The 18,986-nt window shown below is 36.9% G+C and overlaps 2 protein-coding genes across 2 annotated transcripts; one reads left to right on the top strand and one right to left on the bottom strand.

Moving 5' to 3' along the window:
- The first annotated feature begins 1,088 nt into the window (after positions 1 to 1,088).
- Positions 1,089 to 3,946, top strand: LOC148087555 (ras-related protein Rab-27B-like). The gene is made up of 5 exons (XM_087794791.1): positions 1,089 to 1,272; positions 1,339 to 1,424; positions 2,819 to 2,922; positions 3,552 to 3,675; positions 3,757 to 3,946. Exons 1-5 carry the CDS (start codon positions 1,120 to 1,122, stop codon positions 3,944 to 3,946), a joined length of 657 nt encoding a protein of 218 aa, XP_087650917.1. The 5' UTR covers positions 1,089 to 1,119.
- A 1,420-nt stretch (positions 3,947 to 5,366) lies between these two features.
- On the bottom strand, positions 5,367 to 18,056 carry LOC148087554 (alpha-N-acetylneuraminate alpha-2,8-sialyltransferase ST8SIA3-like). The gene is made up of 4 exons (XM_087789337.1): positions 17,629 to 18,056; positions 14,412 to 14,534; positions 12,599 to 13,156; positions 5,367 to 10,818 (listed from the first exon to the last, which is right to left on the bottom strand). The coding sequence occupies exons 1-4, from the start codon at positions 17,784 to 17,786 to the stop codon at positions 10,536 to 10,538; spliced, it is 1,122 nt and encodes a 373-aa protein (XP_087645463.1). The 5' UTR covers positions 17,787 to 18,056; the 3' UTR covers positions 5,367 to 10,535.
- Between the last annotated feature and the right edge of the window lie 930 nt (positions 18,057 to 18,986).

Below are 18,986 nucleotides of genomic sequence, written 5' to 3'. Positions count from 1 at the left end.
AATTACATTCCTTTATCGAAAGAAATATGTTTAGTAACCAATTATTTATTAAAAATGTATAAATAGAATGAATAACAAATTAAAATAAAAAATAAAAAATAGAATAGAAAACCTTTCAAACAAAGTTTTGAAAATATCAAAGTATTTTTAACATTTAATTCAAATTTATTGTGCAAAATGTTTAACACAACAATGAAAGAACATGATTTATGTGTTAGCTACACAGAATTAGCATGAAGCTAACCGACACTTACTTGTGTTAGCAGCCGAGCTACATGTCAACTGTAAAGAATTCCTTTAACAAATTGTATTATTAAACATTGCAGACCCTGTAGTGACAACTGTGACTATTTTAACATTTGAAATAAACATCACAATTGTTAATTTAGACACAGAAAACACAGTTGGACACAGAAAAAAAACTGTTAGACAAAACAGCTAATTGCTAAGCTAGCTGCTCAAATGACAACCATTCAGGTTTTAAATCGATATTTTATATAGAGTTGTTTAGTTTATGAAACAAATCAACAGAATATAATTGAGAGATTCTTAATCTCAGAGTCTAGAAATAGAAACTACTTTTTTTTACTTTTGTTTTTCACTTGAAACAAGTTGTGGTTGTGTTACTGCACTTGATGTGAGTAGCAGCCGCTAGCATCCATGCTAACATGCAAAAAACACAATGTTTTGTGTTCTGTAAAAAAAGCTGATTCTTGAAGCTTAAAAAAATGTCATGTAGTTGTTTATGTCTGACCTTTTGACCCTGGCCGCGTGTCCTAATCGTTAATATACTCCATTCATAAAACTGTCCGTATCCATGGCGACGCAGACGGCTAGACGTCGGACCTGACGTCACCGGCCGCGGCACCGTATCATCGCGGCCAATAAACGAACTTCTGTCTCCGAAACAGGGCCGTGGTTTTTCTGCTTCTCTGGAGACATTTGACTGCTCATGTGGAACTCAGCCCGAGTCATGTGCTCGCGTCTGTGATCGGGGCCTAATGAGCGCAGAGGTATGAGGTCCTGCTAAGACCCTGTGATGGTCTTTCATCTGCTGCCTTGCAAGTATTCCTCCTCCAGACTGAACCAAAAACAAAAAAAACACGTCAGAGTCTCGACATGGCTGAGTGGGACTACGACTATCTGATCAAGCTGCTGGCACTCGGGGACTCCGGGGTCGGGAAGACCACCTTCCTCCACCGCTACACCGACAGCAAGTTCAACAGGAAGTTCACCACCACGGTGGGCATCGACTTCAAGGAGAAGCGAGTGGTGAGTGAGACGTGAAACCGTGATGAAGAAGATGTTACACTCGAGCGTTTGACCTTTTGACCTCAGATGTACACGGGGATGGGGTCGGACGGGATGTCGGAGAAGAACTTTAAGGTCCACCTTCAGCTCTGGGACACGGCAGGACAAGAGAGGTGATTATGAGACGTCTCTTATAGGTCCGGGGGGGGTGGACAGACTCAATGTCCTCAGGGGCCACATTATATACACTGTTGTAAGGGTCAGTCAAAACAATAGAAAGAACAAACAAAACTTTAAGAAATGTAGATTTTTTTACATCAAATTTTATATCAAAGCTCATTAAGCTACGTTAAAAAAATATGGTAATACTTGAGAATGGGGAAAACACATTAACTATTAATAATCTACTTATTCATATCAGTATTAACAGGAAATTAACCACTTACTAACCATCATAAAGTACTAACTCACACCTTGTTCTAGTGAACAACATCTTTATTACTGATTATAAAGAAAGAAATAAAACTAGCTTTTCTGTATTTACCCCATATTATGTGTAAGTACCATGATAGAAATAGTTACTTGTTACTTTATCTTTAAAAAATAAAATTAAAAAAAAATAAACCAACATCCAAAACACAATTACTCAACGATAATTATTTGTAATTGTGTAAAACATATTTAAATACTTATTTTGGAGTTATTAAAGAGCTTTTAAAACTAGTATTTTTTACTTTAAAAGTATTATTGATGGTGAATTTATTCTCTCATGGTACTTACACTGAATAAGGGGTAAATAGAGTTAAGCTAGTTTTCACCAAAGTTAATCTTTAATGATTTATTTTCGGTTTATAATCACTTATTAAGGTGTAGTTCAGCGTAAACTTGAATATAGTCACAATGAACAAGGTGCGAGTTAGTATTTCATGATGGTTAGTAAGTGGTTAATTTTCTGTTGAAACAGATATAAATGAGTTGATTATTAATAGTTAATATGTGTTCCCCATTCTAAAGTGTTACCAAAAATATATATATCCAATCAAATATAAAACATGATAATATGCATGTTTTTTCTATATTGTTTAATTTACTTGAAAAATCTTTTGAGGAAAATACTCGCAAAAATGAGCCTTAAAAAGTAATTAGACCCAATTAAACACAACTGTGTTTTTTTATGTGTTGAAATGTATAGTTAAAATACAAAATAAAAGTCATTTCTAGATGATCATACTTTGACCTCATGAGTGCCACATAAAAGCACATCATAGGCCTCTTGCCCCAGCTAGCTGGAATTAGCAAAAAGGCAAAAAAAATAGTTTTATATAAAAGAAACTTTCATCATGTTTTTGGAGCTAATACTCAAGTTTCATCATGGAAGTTGTTTTACACAAATTTCATTGTCTTGTATTTTAATGTAGTGATGGGAAATTGATTCCTTGGCAGAGGTATTCCCCTCCTCAGTGCTTTCCTACTTGTAGAAGGCAGTCGTGTTGGCCTGACAGTAGTTGTGGATTCAAATGTTTCATCAAAGAACATTTTCCTCAAACCACCGACTGATCCGCTCCAGGTTCCGCAGCCTCACCACAGCGTTCTTCAGAGACGCCATGGGCTTCCTGCTGATGTTCGACCTGACCAACGAGCACAGCTTCCACAATGTCCGGAACTGGATGAGTACGACTTATTTTAAGGATCTACGGATGAGTTCATCAATGGAAACATATGATAATTATTATATATAGTTATATTAAAACATTTTATTCCATTGGAAAAATGAGGTTGGGTTTTTTTCCAGGTTATACATGTTGTTTTTATTAATTTCTACTTGACAAAAACATTATCTTTAAGTGGTATTAATGATCATTTAAATCATATTTTGTTGTATTTCATTTAATGAAAAGGAGAATAAATTCCACCTGACATTTTTCACTTTATTAGTAAAAGTCATGAATGAGTCTCAGTTTTTGGTAGAGAAGAGCTGGAATTTCAAATGTCAAAACATAAATTATAACATAAATTAATTATCAAAGTAAAAAACGTTCTGTAATTGATAATATATGTTTTAATATAACCTAAACTACCTTTGAATTTAAAATAAAACGCTTCATAATCGATGAGTTACGAGCTAAAGATTAAAGGAGTTCAAATCAAAAGTGTATTCATCACACAGGGTTTGAGTTTATTATATAATAAAGTCAGGATTGATGGCGTCTGATAAACACATGACCTTCTGCTGTGCCACAGAAAGGTCACGTGTTGCATAACTGAACAATCGGTCGTCATGTTCTTCTCCGTTCACTCAGGTCAACTGCAGGCCAACGCCTACTGCGAGAACCCCGACATCGTCCTGGTGGGCACCAAAGCCGACCTGAGGAACCTGAGGGACATCCAGTCCCGGGAGATCCGGGATCTGGCCGACAGATACGGGTGAGAAATCATGTCGATATTGAATCATCATCACGTCCTCGGCCCTTTCCCATGATGCCTTGCAACCACGCTCGTCTACAGGATCCCGTACTTCGAGACCAGCTCGGTGACGGGGACCGACGTGGAGAAGGCGGTGAGCACGCTCCTCAGCATGGTGATGAAGAGGATGGAGCAGAGCACCTACTGTGGCCCCGGCAGCGAGCACAACGGGAGCTCCATCACCCACCGGGACCTCCAGGTGGCCCCCGTCAGGGGCGGGTGTGGCTGCTGATACGCCCTTGGAACCTTTTTCTGTCGTCTTTTCTTTTTTAAATAAAGATGTTGCTCATTTAATTCACACCACATTTACTTTTTCAAGTCTGAGACCATGGTTCTCATCGAGGGGCAGAAACCTCAACTGACATCTTGTGATACTTTAAAGAATAAAAAGTTCAATTATATATTTTCATTTTACCATGTATGTAGTGTTTTACTGTATTTCATCTGTGTTTTAACTGCTCAATCACTCTTGGAAACAGGGTTTAAAGAAGAAAAAACAACTGTTTAAATAAAAAATATTGGCTCATAATTCACTGTAAAATTAAACTAATACAATATATTCTTGAATGTCTTATAAAAGAACGTAACAGTTTGACTCTTTTCAAATAAAAACATGTATTTTTCCATCAAAATATTTCTTTTTTCAATGAGAATATCCTTCCTTTAGTTAATTTCTGAGCTAAAAAAATGTTTAGGAGCAGTTACATACACAAAAAGAAGGAATTAAAGTAGACATTTGTTTTATTTGTATTAAATGAAATAAAAAAATTGAAATATTAAGGAATCAAAATCCTACTATAGATATATATTAAATGATTTAATACTGCCATGAGACGCCCTTATTTTGGTTTTAATTGTGTGTTTACTTCCTGTTCACTTCCTGTGTCTCATCCTGTTGCAAGAAACTTCTGTTGTCATACATTTTGAAATGTATTATTCCAATAATTGGGCTATTATCACTCAAGTCTCTTTCAACAACGTCAATGTTGAAAAACATATTTATAATTGTGAAATATGATATTTATGAAACAACTTTATCTTGAAAAAAATGTAATTTAACAACCTTTATAAAGTGGAAAAGAATAGAAGCAACAAAATGTGGAAACTATTGGTTTCTACTGTTTTGCTTGAAATCCTCTTGACTGCTGACAATTAATAGAATGTTTTGAATCACCTGTGACACTATCATAAAGTACTGAAAACTTCGAAACCAAAAAAAGTTAAACATTTTAACCGTTCAAAATAATATGATGGTAATATGTCCATTAAACATTTGTTCTCTCCTCCATTGTGTTTGAATAGAGCCTACGAGAAAGGTTAGCATTGATGCTAACTTGCTACAGGAACCATTATGAACAGAAAGTCAAAATTTTGAATTAAAAATACAGATTACAAGATTTTGAAGAACATCTACCCCTCCTTTAATACAAAGTTAATTGCCTTAATTATGAATTTATATAGTTGCTATATTTACATTGAGTCATTTGATAAACAGAGGCACAAATATTTAAAAAGAGCCACTTAGAGAAAGAATAATGAAAATGAAATGAAAGAGATAGTAACTGTGAAGGAAGAACGAGGTGACGATGGTGTCGCCGTGGTGACCTCTGCTGGGGAATAAAACAGGTGTTCACTCATTGACAGAAACAGAATAATCATATCAGATCTCTTTAATGGGTGGGGAAAGTAAACAGTGTCATGAGATTATTGTCAGTAAATGTGCAGGCGCACGTACATGGTTCACGATCAGAGATGATGTCGGACGTGACTACAGTCGTCGTGAGCTCAAAATACACATGACTTTATACAAGAGAAGCAGCCAAGGTTTCCATGCACAAGAATGTTAAAGGGATTTCTGAGACAATCTGATATTTATTAGCAGAGGATTTGTGTTACAATTCCACATCGGAGTCGGAACATTCCAAAAATATTTTCTCACCAAAATATTCCTGTGTACAAAAAAAAAAACGAATCTCACGGTGAACGTCCTTCTGCTATACAATCATTAATCTGACAATGGTTGTCCAGGCTAGTCAGGGTCACAGCCTCCTTGATTAGTTAGAAATAGGATGGTTGGGAAACCACGTCACCTCAAACCACAAATCAGTTCCAAGAATGTCAAAGCAGCACTATTTAACATTTTAGTGTTCATTTAATTTCACGTTCTGTATTTTATTGGTTTGGTTCTTGGAGCTTCACGAAAATCTGATAAAACCTACTATGAATTTCGGTTTGTAATACTTCATTAAACCCTGTTATCAAGTTATCACACCATCAAACTCAGCCACGTCATCTGATGTAGTCCGTAAATTAATGTTCATGTCCCAGACCTATAAAGATGCCAGCATTTCATGGGAGTTTAGTAAATAAAAAAATTGTTTGACCCTCGACCAAGAGCGTTTAAAGATTTTGGCCCCTAGTGTGATTGAGTTGGACACCTTGGTCGTGGATGACTATAAACTGCTTTAAGATCTTTTCTAACTGTTATAAAGTCATTATTATGTCTTATAAAAGTTGAATGAAAACCTCTTAATGAAAACGGACACAATATGCCATAAAATAATACTGACAGAACAAGTCTTTTACAATGGAATGAGGCCCCTAAGCACAATACTATATTGGGGTATAAAAAGGAAACGTTTGCATGTTCTCCAGTATTTAGGGATGGGTACTTATACTTAGTACTTACTAGAATGGTATAGGATAAAATCTAAACTGATTCCTACACCGTGAGGTTTTACTTAATTAAAATCTGATGAATTTGCCATTTAGAAAAGGAAATTGTGTTTTTTTGAAGTTCCCTGATCTTTGGTTTTGTGATAACAATGATTTTTATTCAACATTCAATTCAAACAACGAGACATTGATGAACACACTGTGGTTTCACGTGACCTGGTGTTCCCATGACAACAGCAGTGACTGACGCCCCAAATATGGGACCAAAGGAAAAAAGCAGCTTTTTGTGTGGAATGTAAAAAAATAAAAAAAACTCCATCCTAATGAGCGTACTGGTGAAACGAAGCTGATAATTACCACCCGGAGCATGAGTGGTGGAGTCATGTGGTGGTCATGTGGCTTTTCTCAATCCTCATCCCTTCACAATCCCATCGTGCCATTCACTGTCGTCTGGCCGTGAAGGGGATTTAAGGTGGTATATATGCGGAAGGAAAAAAAAAAGCTTGGTCCCGTTTGAATAAATATAAATATATATATATATATATATAGATATATAACCGCATTTTTGGCTTCAACAAATCACATCCTGTATTCAAATGGTCACACATGCAGATCGACTGAACAGGTAAGACACGATGCAGGTCATATCACATTCGCTTTCATCACGGAAGAACGAGTCAGAGATAAAGTTGCTACCGTGGATCTTATTTCAGTTTTTCTCATCACTGGAGCTGGAGCTGGACTTCACATAAATCCAGGTCCCACTGGTGTTTATCCAAGACTTGAGTGTTTATCGCATGCTTGTACTTTGCTAAATCCTGCATCAACTTTTTGGGAGTTTGTTTTTCTTGCCACACAAGAAGTGGATTTCATCAGAGAGGGTCAGCTTTTTCAAGTGGGCTGGGGGTGTTTTTGTATCCACTGTGTTTCCACTTTTTAGTACCTAAAAAGAAATTGGATATACAAATTTAAGTTTATTTTAAATTAAATATTTCGTCATTCGTTACTTTTCCCTCCTTAACCTGAACCTCACATATAAAAGCTTAACATTTTAGTCATTTTAATTGAAAGCAACTCCACTGATATTAGCTCCTAGCAAGTCACCTTTGAGCCCCGACTATATCTTTTCTAAATCTTAATTTGTGAAACACGTAAAAATACATTATATTTCTTAATTGACATTATCTCTCTTTGGAAAAAAAAAATAGTAACGAGCTAACGTTAGCATCTTAATGCTAATGGCTGTAAACAAATATTAGTTTTCTGTAGTTTTTAACGTGTTTGCTGTGTTTTTTGGTGCAAATCTTAGCTTTAAATATTGGATTGATTAAAAATTGTTATCTTGTTCATGAGTGATGGGGTTTTTTTTGTGAAAAGAGACAGAAAAAATCTTCGATCTTAGATTTAAACCCTATTTACTAAAAAACACTTGTTACTGGTGTTTCCCTCACAGACAGTCAACCAGCAGAGACTCAAAGCAGAGTCAATATTTGCCTTTTTAAGTAGTGGTTTATATTTCCCCCATTGGCCCTGGACTCAGATGTAAAAAATAGAAATCAAATGTTGTGTTGCAAATGTAAACAACAATCATTCCATTTGTTTTATAAATGAATATTTAAAGAATTGTAATCCCTTGGTAAGATTGAAGGTTAGAAAATAATGTTAAATTATTTTAATACTTCATTAGTCACAGCTTTTAATACATTTTGTACATTTTCCTGTTCCTTAGTGTGATTTTCTACTTCTTAAATGTGTCTCTACAGAATCCCTTTCTCTTGGAATATTCATCAACAAACACAAACTTGGATTTATGATTATCTTAAAAAATAAAAACCATCTTTTTAGTTCCTTTGGTAAAAATACCCGTTTTTTTGTCGAATCCCCACTTCAACTGTAAAGAGATTAAAAATGGTATAATCCATCTACATAGTCTAGTCTATAATGTACAAATCTAAACGGATTCAGAAAACTTTGAATAGTGGACGAAGCTTGTTTTTTTTGTGTTTCTTTCGGAGGCACGAACTGGAACAAGTGTGTTGCTGTTTTGGTTGCTGGTGCAGGAGTTTAACCTCGTGTGAGCAGTCGCTAAAAAGTCTAATAAGGTCAGAGAAGTCCAACACAAGCGGACAGTTTGACTGTGGAATTCAATATAAACATCTTTCGCTTCCATATATTTGGCTTATACGACACATTGGCATTCCACTCGGAGGTGATGCTACGTAAACAACATCCACAGGTGTTTCTTGGACTGGTCATAATACAAAGATAACACCAGATTATCAGAAACCTTGGCAAGAACTTTTTGACTTGTAACTTGGCTTGTTTTCCTGGTTGAAAATCTTTATTTAACACATTTAAAAGTTGGCTTTTTGATGTTTTTATACTGGAGGAGGCTGACTGCCTCGAGCAACTTTTTTGTAAGCAATATAAATTGTATATGAATTCCATCATGGAGAAGTAATAACATTGTGTTTATATGAGGTGTTATTTTCCACTGTGATAAACTACACATACATTTGTATAGTTGTACGACAGTATGTTACTGTAACGTGTCCTGGCAAAGACCTGGAGTGAAGAGAAGGACCATAAAATAGTTCTTCACTGATGATATTTAGACATTTTTAAAGCTAAATAAACATTTTATTTTTTGAAGAATATATCTAAATAAGTTGATCAACACAAAGTTAATGCCGAGTAAATTATTGAGTATTTAGGTATTTTCCAGTTAAACAACACTATACTGTAAGAACAATTCATGTAAAATAAATAAAAACGTTTTGATTACAGATTACAAATATTTTACAGGGGCTCACAAGAAAATGCCTGACAAGGTGAGTTCAACTAACAGGTTGTATTTTGGATACAAACAGTAATTTGATGACTTCTTTATCTTTGGAACTCTATCGGTAGCATTTCTCTTGACAGCATTTGAAAGTAAGTAAGTAAGTAATTTGTACTTATAATATAGGGCTTTTGTGATTAATTTGTGTGATTATGCTCAATAACAAATGATGCAGTTTACATTTTTCACCTTAAAAATGAGCTTTAGTTTAATATAAATGTAAAACAAGTTGTAAAAAGTAGAAGTTAGTGCAGGAAGGAAATGCTCCCACTTCTGAATCCAAAGTGCTATTTGTAGTTTCCCGTTTAGTTAAGTAGATACTTTCACTTTTGTAAACATACTAGAAGGCGAATTTACCATGAATATGTCACTGTAAAATATGTGTGTTTAAAAAACGTTTAATTCAGAGCCTCAACATACACCGACGCCAACATATAAACTTGGAATCAGATTAGTTGATGCTGCGTAGGTTCAGTTTAGAATAGTTTTTAAAAACAATCAACACAATTGTTTGTTTTAGTTGTTTATAAATGCATTTAAACTGTACTTCTTCTAGTTATTTGAAGAGGTCAGATTGACCTAAGTCTGTGATTCTTGTTTACCTTTTTATATCTTTCATAGCCTTGTGTTACTCACTCTTTGTTACTCATTATCTCAGAGGAAATAAAATCCTAGTAGGCTTTGATTCTTGAAGAGTCTTGATAGCAAGACAACAAGATATAAAGCAGATAAACCTGGACGAAAATGAACCGCCATGTTTTTACTGTTTTTTTTCTGACTCTTTTATCATGACCAGTCAAAGGCACATCTGTGTGGAATATCTTAACTTGAGTGAATCATTTGTTTGGCTAAATTCTTTTTTTAGTAAAAAAAAAAAAAAAACTGGAAGTGAGAGACATTAGTGGTTGAAGGTTGAATAGCAAGGTCTGTTGTGTAAACACTCATTTACAGGGCAGTGCAGATTCCCGACACTTGGAAATGGAAACAGGAACTGCACCTTCTTTTGTGGGTTCCGATTAAAAATAACACACTGATCTAACTCCTTCCCTGAGATTAGGCAGTGATTTCAGAGGACAGAACGTTGGTGATAGATGCGAAGTCGTTTTTAGCAGAAGTGGAGTATACCATCTGTTACGGATGAGACGCCCCCTGCAGGCTGTTAGTGTCAGAGTCGTGCTACGAGGGGGGGGGAGAGAGAGAACGGACCAAATTTTCGTCCTGAAATGAATGACATCTGTGATCTACATTCGCGGCGGATCAGGGGAGACTTATTGTCGCGTTTGGAGCCGTGGGTCCCAGTCGTCTAGGAGCAGTGCGTGAGGCCCAGCTTGGTCACGCCGTCCCTGTGGAGCTTGTAGAGCAGCTTGAACTCGCTGGGCAGCTGGTGCGTCTCCTGCCACTTGGTGGTGAACTTGGTCCCTTTTTTGTCGTAGTAGTGATAAGGCAGGTCCTTGCCCGTGTTGGGGTCCCAGCCGAAGGGCCAGAATCCGTAGAGGTGGATCTCGTCGCACATGGCGGACGCCAGCGTGTACATGAGGATCCCGGTGCTGAGGCGTTTCGGGGACAGATTCTTAGTCTTCCAGTATCTGCAGGAAGGAAACCAAAAATTCAGTTGCTAATTGTGATGAAAGAGGCTCTTAGTGAGCGATCTTTTACGCAGAACCTTTGAAAAAAAGAAAGTGTGATATACAACAGAGATCACAGTGTCTGAGCGTCTAATCAGCGGAAACATGGATCAGAATTAATCTTCTGTTCGAGCATAAGGACCGACTGTCTTTCATCTGGTCTTAGCACAGAGGCTGCTCGTTTTGTATTTATTTATTTAGTTTTCTTTAAAAATAGATGTACATCCCCGTCATTAAAGGAAAACAGTGCATTTGCAAAAAACAATAATTATTAAAAAATAATAATAATAATAATAATAATAACGTAAACTTGTAAGACTACTCTTCTTTTTTACATTTCAAGTGACAAATGCAGTGAACATTATATTGAATTATCACTTGTAAGCAACTGCTATTTTACACTGTAAATACATTTTTTTTAATTATTTTTGATGTAGGAAGTATTGTTCGGGAAGCTGTATCGAAGTGAAGATATCGGTTTCAGTCACGGTATTGAACATTTTTGATCCTATCCCTATTTGTTTGTCAGCATTCCATTTTGTTTTAAAAGGCAACTCATTTAAAAACCCAACTCTCCTGACTCGCTCACATGTTTCAAATGTTGAAGTCTTTCTCTCCAAGATGCAGTAAGTCTCTCATCATGACCATGTTTATAACTTATTACTTTATAAAGTTCTTCCCCCTCTTAAATCTGGGCGAACGAGAGGTTACAAGAGCGCAGTACATTATGATGTAATAATGGGTTCACTCCTCCTCCATCCAGCTGTAATCACACCCTGCTTTTTTTGTACGATGAGTCCCTTGGAGGTGGAAACTTGACGCATGTGACAAATCACGATGCTGGACCAATCACAGCAGAGTGGGTGTGGTTATAATAAACAAGATTTTAGCTCATGAAAGGAGTTTTCAGTGGGCGGGGCTTAAGATCATTTTCTAATGTAAATATTTCAATGAAAAGATAGTTTTGTACAAACAGATGATGATGATACAATAGAGTCCAACATCTATTTAAGACTCACTTGAAACAACACATAAGTTGTCCTAATGGTTAGGGTAAAAGAAATAGGAACCGTTGTTCTTTGTGCACATTTCAGTCGCTAAAATATTGTGGGTTTTGTTGCACGTTTTTCTAATAATAACAAATATACAGCGTAAGCTATTATGATGAGATGCTGTAACACAATCCACTCTGTGTAATTTTAGATGCATCTTTCTCAGTGAGTGTCGCATAAACCAGGGATCCCCAAACTTTTTTTAAACCACAGACTGGTTTGATGTCAGAACTATTTTTACAGACCGACCTTCAGATAAAAGCAGCGAAAATAAAACAGCATGACTGGCAAAGAACAAACAAACGTTAAAGTGTATGAAAAGAATCAAGAATCTCTAGCATTCCATGTTTGACAAGCTAATGGTACTTAAATGTGGCCTAGTTTCCAAAATAAAACATATATCAAATTAATTAAAATAACCTTTTTTTCTATGTGGCCCAATATGAAATTCTTCATGGTACGGTACCGGGCCCTGGTAGTTGGGAACCAATGGGCTTAAACCTAAGCACGAAGAGAACAAATGGATTTATAACGAGAAACCTCTTTGACTCCGAGCCCCCTCGAAATAAATCTTGTTTTCCAGGTCAAGGCCTCCCACTGACAAACTGTCTCATAAATAATTGTTTGCTGCATCAGCAGGTTGTGATGTAACAAGAGCAGTAGCAGAGAATAAGACGTGACTTCCTTACTTGTTGACATCGTGCATGATGTTTCCGGGCCAGGCCAGCTCTATCTTCAGCTGGCCCTTGTGCTCCACGAAGAAGTCCACCAGGGTGCGCGTGACCGTGGCCGAGTTATGGAGGAAGAAGGCCGGGATCCAGAGGATGGCGCTCTCCAGCTTCTTCAGGTTCAGGAAGAAGTTATTCCGGTCCTGGATGGTCAGCAGGTTGTTGTAGTACCGCTCCAGGATGCTGGGGTTGAAGGTGGTCAGGTTGGTCTTCTTGCCCACGTCCTTGGAGTAGACCTCCGTGGGGGCGAAGTTGCAGCGGAAGACGAAGTCGGCCTGGTCGATCTCGGGGCCGCAGTGGCTGCCGGTGAGGATGCCGCTGTTGCCGACCACGGCGCACATGCTGTAGTGCTTGTTCTGGATCGGCGACACGTCCGGGAGCAGGGACTTGAAGTTGTTGCTGATGGAGAAGACGTACTTGTGGCTGGAGTAGTCGAAGTGCATGAGCTGCCCCACGCGCACGCTGTTCTTGGTCAGGGAGAAGTTCTTGGGAATGTCGATGTAGTGGAAGATATCTTTTCTGGAAACGAGATGAAAAAGACAACATTGATCATTGTTTTCATTGATCCTCGTCCACAAGAGTTTGTTTTTTTTTACTACGAAAAAAAACATTTTCAGGGAATGTTATTAACGGGACAAGATGATGAAACACATGGTAGTGTCTTAAATGATCTAAATACATAAGTCCTAAGACTCGAGATGATTCCTCACACTCTTGTGATGTTCATGCAAGTTCTGGGATGCTACACCACCAACAATATTTCAAATGCTAAAATGGTATAAAAATACTTTTCCAGACCAGGGTCACAAAGCACTTAAACAATCAAAACAATATTCAATAAAGTATATACTTTAAAGGTCAAGATAATACTGATAACACAACAGGAGTTCCAGAAAATCAAGGAAAAGCCTGAACAAATAGAAAGTCTTAAGATGTTTCTTAAAGGAGTCAGTAGATCCATCAAGCGCAAAGATTGTGATACTGTAGTAACAAATATATATTTGTAGTATTGTCGAGTACTTGACTCTGGTCTTGCGGTATTTACAGACCACATGACGAAGCTTTTAATTTGTTTTGACATGAAAATATGTCCACTGTATCCTCTCGTCCTCAGTCATCGCCGGGGATCTCACAGGTTTTCAACCTCCCTTTTGAAACGACCGAATGACGAAGTCGTAACTGCTTTCATTTGTTTTGAAAACAAAATATGTCCAAACATCATATTTAAAAGAATCTACTGCATCCTCTCGCCCTCAGTCATCACCAGGATCTCACTGGATTTCACTGGTCCTTTTAGCTGAGGTAATAACCGCCGCTGCCATATTGACCGTGAATATCTGCGTGGTAATTATAAATTAAAAAAACATACCGATACAGTATCGTGAAGGAAAAAAAACATTGCGATATTTATGTATCCATCATTTCTTACGTCCCTATCAGTGATGTTTGGTGAACAAATACTGATTCTTTCCCCAAGTTACTGTGTACACTTTTATTTAGATGTTTGATTAAAGATTGAAACCTCGTTGTTGTGGTGGTTTCCTCGCTCTTAATTCATCGTTCACTTGTTTCCTCCACAGACACTGGAGTGAAAACCACTCACATCCCACGAGGCTAATTATCAATATCAATAATTGACAGAACCAGGCGGAGATGACTGCTCTCCAGTTGATGCCATGTCTTCGCTAATGTGGATTTTTAAGCTGATCACGCAGCACTGACGAGAGCGAAAGAGGAAGCGATGATGATGATGATGATGATGATGATGATTTACCTCTGCTGATAATACGCCGTCTTGTTGAATTTCCATTTGGAGGGTTTTCCTTGCAGCTCCTCGTTCAGGGCGGTGGTCAAAGGGATGAAAGACGGATCCAGGAAATTCATGGCAAACTGTGATCTGAGGACAGAGGAACGTTGTTACGCGTCAGATCCGAGAAATAACTTTAATAATTGAAAAGCAAATCCATATCCAGAACTTATAGTCACATGAATCAGGAGCTTCTTCATCTTGTGACCCCGACTCGTCAACTGAAATAACCCCGATTCTGACATGAACCATTTTTGCCTCACTCCCTCTCAGTGAACTCATTCTTCTTTTTTTTTTAATGTTCTCGCTTCTCACTCTTATTATGAGATCTTGACACTTTCACTTGGATTTAAACCCTGGACCTTCAACATTACACAACTAAACTAATGAGATTACTTTTATTAGTAACACACGTTTATTAGAGACTTTATGTTGTCGTTTATTTCTTTGTGAAAAGTGAGAAGAAAATGTTTTTCAAAATACGTTTCTCAGGATTTTTTTTATTATCCATGACGGAGATGTTTTCACTCATATTAAAATGTGTTTTTATTAAAAACAGACATAAAAAGCTCAAAAGAAAACGTTAAAGAAGAATCTTGTCACACGACTTTAAACAATTATATTCACCCTTAAAAATGAGAAATTGTAGAAATAATTTGATTGAGAAACTTCCTCTAACGTAGTCATAGCAACACAAATCTACCTTTAAACCTAAACATCCTTTCTTAATAATATGGAAGCGAAAACCTGAGACGGTGGAATCTGACAGATCAGAAACAAAAACAGATGATAGAAATATGCAGCCGCCTGATGTGCTAAAAAAAAAGAAAAAAAAAAAAGATGGTGAACTCACAGAAGAACCATGTTTGAAAGGAAATTAAACTAAAGAAAGTAGGAACTAAAAGTGATCGTGTGGCAACTTCTATTGAAATATCAGGCTTTAAAACAACTTCCTTTTATTTAACCTAGAGTCAATGGATTAGGGGCATCAGGCTCTTTGACTCATTTAAAGAAACCATGCCAAGTGGAAAGTATCAAAGTAAAGTTGGATAAAAGGCTTTAAAAAATATTTCCAGTATCATTTGTGGGCTTTCATCCAGAAACATTGAGTAAAGAACATGTTTTATAAAGCTGTGTTTATTAGCCGCTGCTAGCCAAAGCTGGTTTGCTGTAGATGGATTTATTTAACATTAATTTCACGTTTAAACTTGTTTAATTTGTACTTTTAGTAAGAGGAAGGTCGCGGGACCGGGTTCTAAACCTGCAGACAACCAGCGCTAGCATAAGCTAACTCGAGCTAGCTTAAACAGCGCAGTTTCTACCTCTATACTTTTAATTAAAACGTTACATTTAAGGCTTGAGATCCTTTCAAATAGTCTCTCCTTGCATTCTACTTGCGAATATAGCAATTTAATATGTTCTCATTTGAATCAAAAGCATAGTTTCACTGGATAAAAACAGGAAGTGATGGAGCTAGCTTAACGGAATAGAGGTGCGTAACTTTTTCATGTTAGCGACTTGTAAACGACGCAACTCAACATTATTTTTCTACTACAAAAATGCCAAAAATATTTATTTATTCAGAAATAGATTGGGAATTATACACATTCATAATGCTTGTTGATGTACTTTGCATTATTGTGTCATTAATCTGATAACTGCAATGAGAATAATGCAATCACAACATTTCATTGTTTTTTTTTCCAATTTTGATTGACAGCTGTCCGTCTCAGTTTATTATTTTAGCTTAATGCACAAAGAAAGTTCAATAAGCTGAACCCTCTTTTTGGTCCTTAGTTTCGTACTTAAATTAAAATTAAGATGTACTTATATTAATATGAAGATGTACTTATATTAACATGAAGATGTTCTTATATTAAAATGAAGATGTACTTATATTAACATGAAGATGTACTTATATGAACATGAAGATGTACTTATATGAATATGAAGATGTACTTATATTAACATGAAGATGTTCTTATATTAACATGACGATGTACTTATAATAACATGAAGATGTACTTATATTAACATGAAGATGTACTTATATTAAAATGAAGATGTACTTTTATTAAAATGAAGATGTACTTATATTAACATGAAGATGTACTTATATTAACATAAAGATGTACTTATTTTAACATGAAGATGTACTTATATTAACATGAAGATGTACTTATATTAAAATGAAGATGTACTTTTATTAACATGAAGATTTACTTATATGAACATGAAGATGTATTTATATTAACATGAAGATGTACTTATATTAAAATGAAGATGTACTTATATTAACATGAAGATTTACTTATATGAACATGAAGATGTACTTATATTAACATGAAGATGTACTTATATTAACATGAAGATGTACTTATATTAACATGAAGATGTACTTATATTAAAATGAAGATGTACTTTTATTAACATGAAGATTTACTTATATGAACATGAAGATGTATTTATATTAACATGAAGATGTACTTATATTAAAATGAAGATGTACTTATATTAACATGAAGATTTACTTATATGAACATGAAGATGTACTTATATTAACATGAAGATGTACTTATATTAACATGAAGATGTACTTATATTAACATGAAGATGTATTTATTTTAACAGATGTACTAATAAACAAATGTAGATACTTTAAAAAGTATAAGGTGACACAGTAAATAGTTGTGTCGTCTTGTATCGCTCCGGACAAAAATGTGTATCACATATCAACGTTAGGGGTAATGATCGTGAGTGATGACAGGCAGTGACAAACCTTCGACGCTTGACCAATCACAGCGGAGCGGGTGTGGTTATGATAGAACAAGATTTAATCTCCAGAAAAGGTGTCTTCCGTGGGCGTGGCTTAAATCCACTTGAATATTTCAATCAACATTAGTTTAGCCCTTTAACCCTGATTCTGAGTTCTCTGAAAAGGAGTGAGAATGTTATTAATATTATTTCATTAAAAAACGTATTTCTTGTCTCTTATTGTTCTGATTTTAAAAAAAAATGTATGAGAAATATATCGTTAAAATGACGTAGTTTTAAGTAGAATGTTGTCCAGGTGTGTCCGCAGGTGAGGTGCCGCGGGTTCGAATCCCTGACACACCAGGCCCACAGTCACGTGTTCTCTCAGCATCATCTCCAACCAGAAAAAAACATCTCGATCTCTACTCACCGAAACCCCGCGTGGAACATGATCCTCGGACCCCCCATGTCATACTTGGGGGAGCCGAAGAGACTGTCCTTCCTGAGCGACACGTAGCTGATGAGCGACAGGATCAGAACCGCCACGAACAGAATCATCAGACCCAGGGCCTTGGCGATGCGGACCATCTTGGGAGCCTTTTTTTTTTCTTCTTCTTCTTCTTCTTCTTCTCAGTCCCCGTGTGCGGCTGACGGGAGGCGGGGGCCTATCCTCGCATCACCGGGACGTGTGTGTCTGCTGGTCCTGGGGGTCGTGAGGGAAGGGGGGGAGAAAACACTCTCGTCGGGTCCGGACGGGTCGCATCAGAACGGTGGTGGTCGCGTCAGGTTCTGTGTTCATTCCTGCCCGGAGCCGCCGCTGCAACGCCTCCAGGCTGCAGGAGATGCAGCGTACACGCGCGCGCACGCACAGGCTCGTGCACACGCACGCAGGGGCGAAAAGCAAGTGCAAATGGAGAGAGAGGGGGAGGGAGAGAGGGAGAGAGGGAGAAAGAGAGAGAGAGTGAGAGAGAGAGAGAGAGAGAGAGAGAGAGAGAGAGAGAGAGAGAGAGAGAGAGAGAGAAAGAGAGGAACAAGAAGAGAGAGAGAGGGAGAAAGAGAAAGAGAGTGAGAGAGAGAGAGAAAGAGCGGAACAAGAAGAGAGAGAGAGGGAGAGAGAGAGAGAGAGAGGAAGGGAGAGAGAGAGGGAGAGAGAGAGAGAGGGAGGGAGAGAAAGAAGGAGAGAGGGAGAGAGAGAGAGAGCAAGTGCAAAATGGAGAGAGGGAGAGAGAGAGAGGGAGAGAGAGAGAGCAAGTGCAAAATGGAGAGAGAGAGAGAGAGAGAGAGAGGTTTTAACTAATATATTTTCTTTGAGTTCCAAAAACGTATTGACTAGGATTCAACTGTGAGTTATGTATGTAAATACGTTATAATAATGTATTTAAATACATAGAAAAATACAGATACATCTATATATCACAATTTTTTTTACGATACTGTGTAGATATTTCTCCTAAACAATGTTTTCCTATTTCTGGGGTAGGGGGTTAGGCATAGTTCTGTTATGGTTTATACCAATGAAGTGTGTGTTAAAATAAAAAGAAAATGTTGTTAACAACTAACGTGCAAATATTCATAGCTTGTTAAAGCGTTTTGTGACCCTGGTCTCGAAAAAAGGAACTTTACAAATAATAATACTTTTTTTTTAATGTTTGTCTTTCAACTAAACATATGGCCACTAGATGGCAACATTATTACATTATTAGTATCATTACGTCCTCAGCCGTCAAAAGGGAGGTTGAAAACCTGTAAGATTCCCGGCGATGACTGAGGACGAGAGGATACAGTCGA

The sequence above is a fragment of the Callionymus lyra genome, chromosome 1, assembly GCF_982586985.1.
Source record: "Callionymus lyra chromosome 1, fCalLyr1.hap1.1, whole genome shotgun sequence".
Taxonomy (NCBI): Eukaryota; Metazoa; Chordata; class Actinopteri; order Syngnathiformes; family Callionymidae; genus Callionymus; species Callionymus lyra.
The sequence above is the reverse complement of the archived record's forward strand: the minus strand, read 5'-3'. Positions and strand labels throughout refer to the sequence as shown.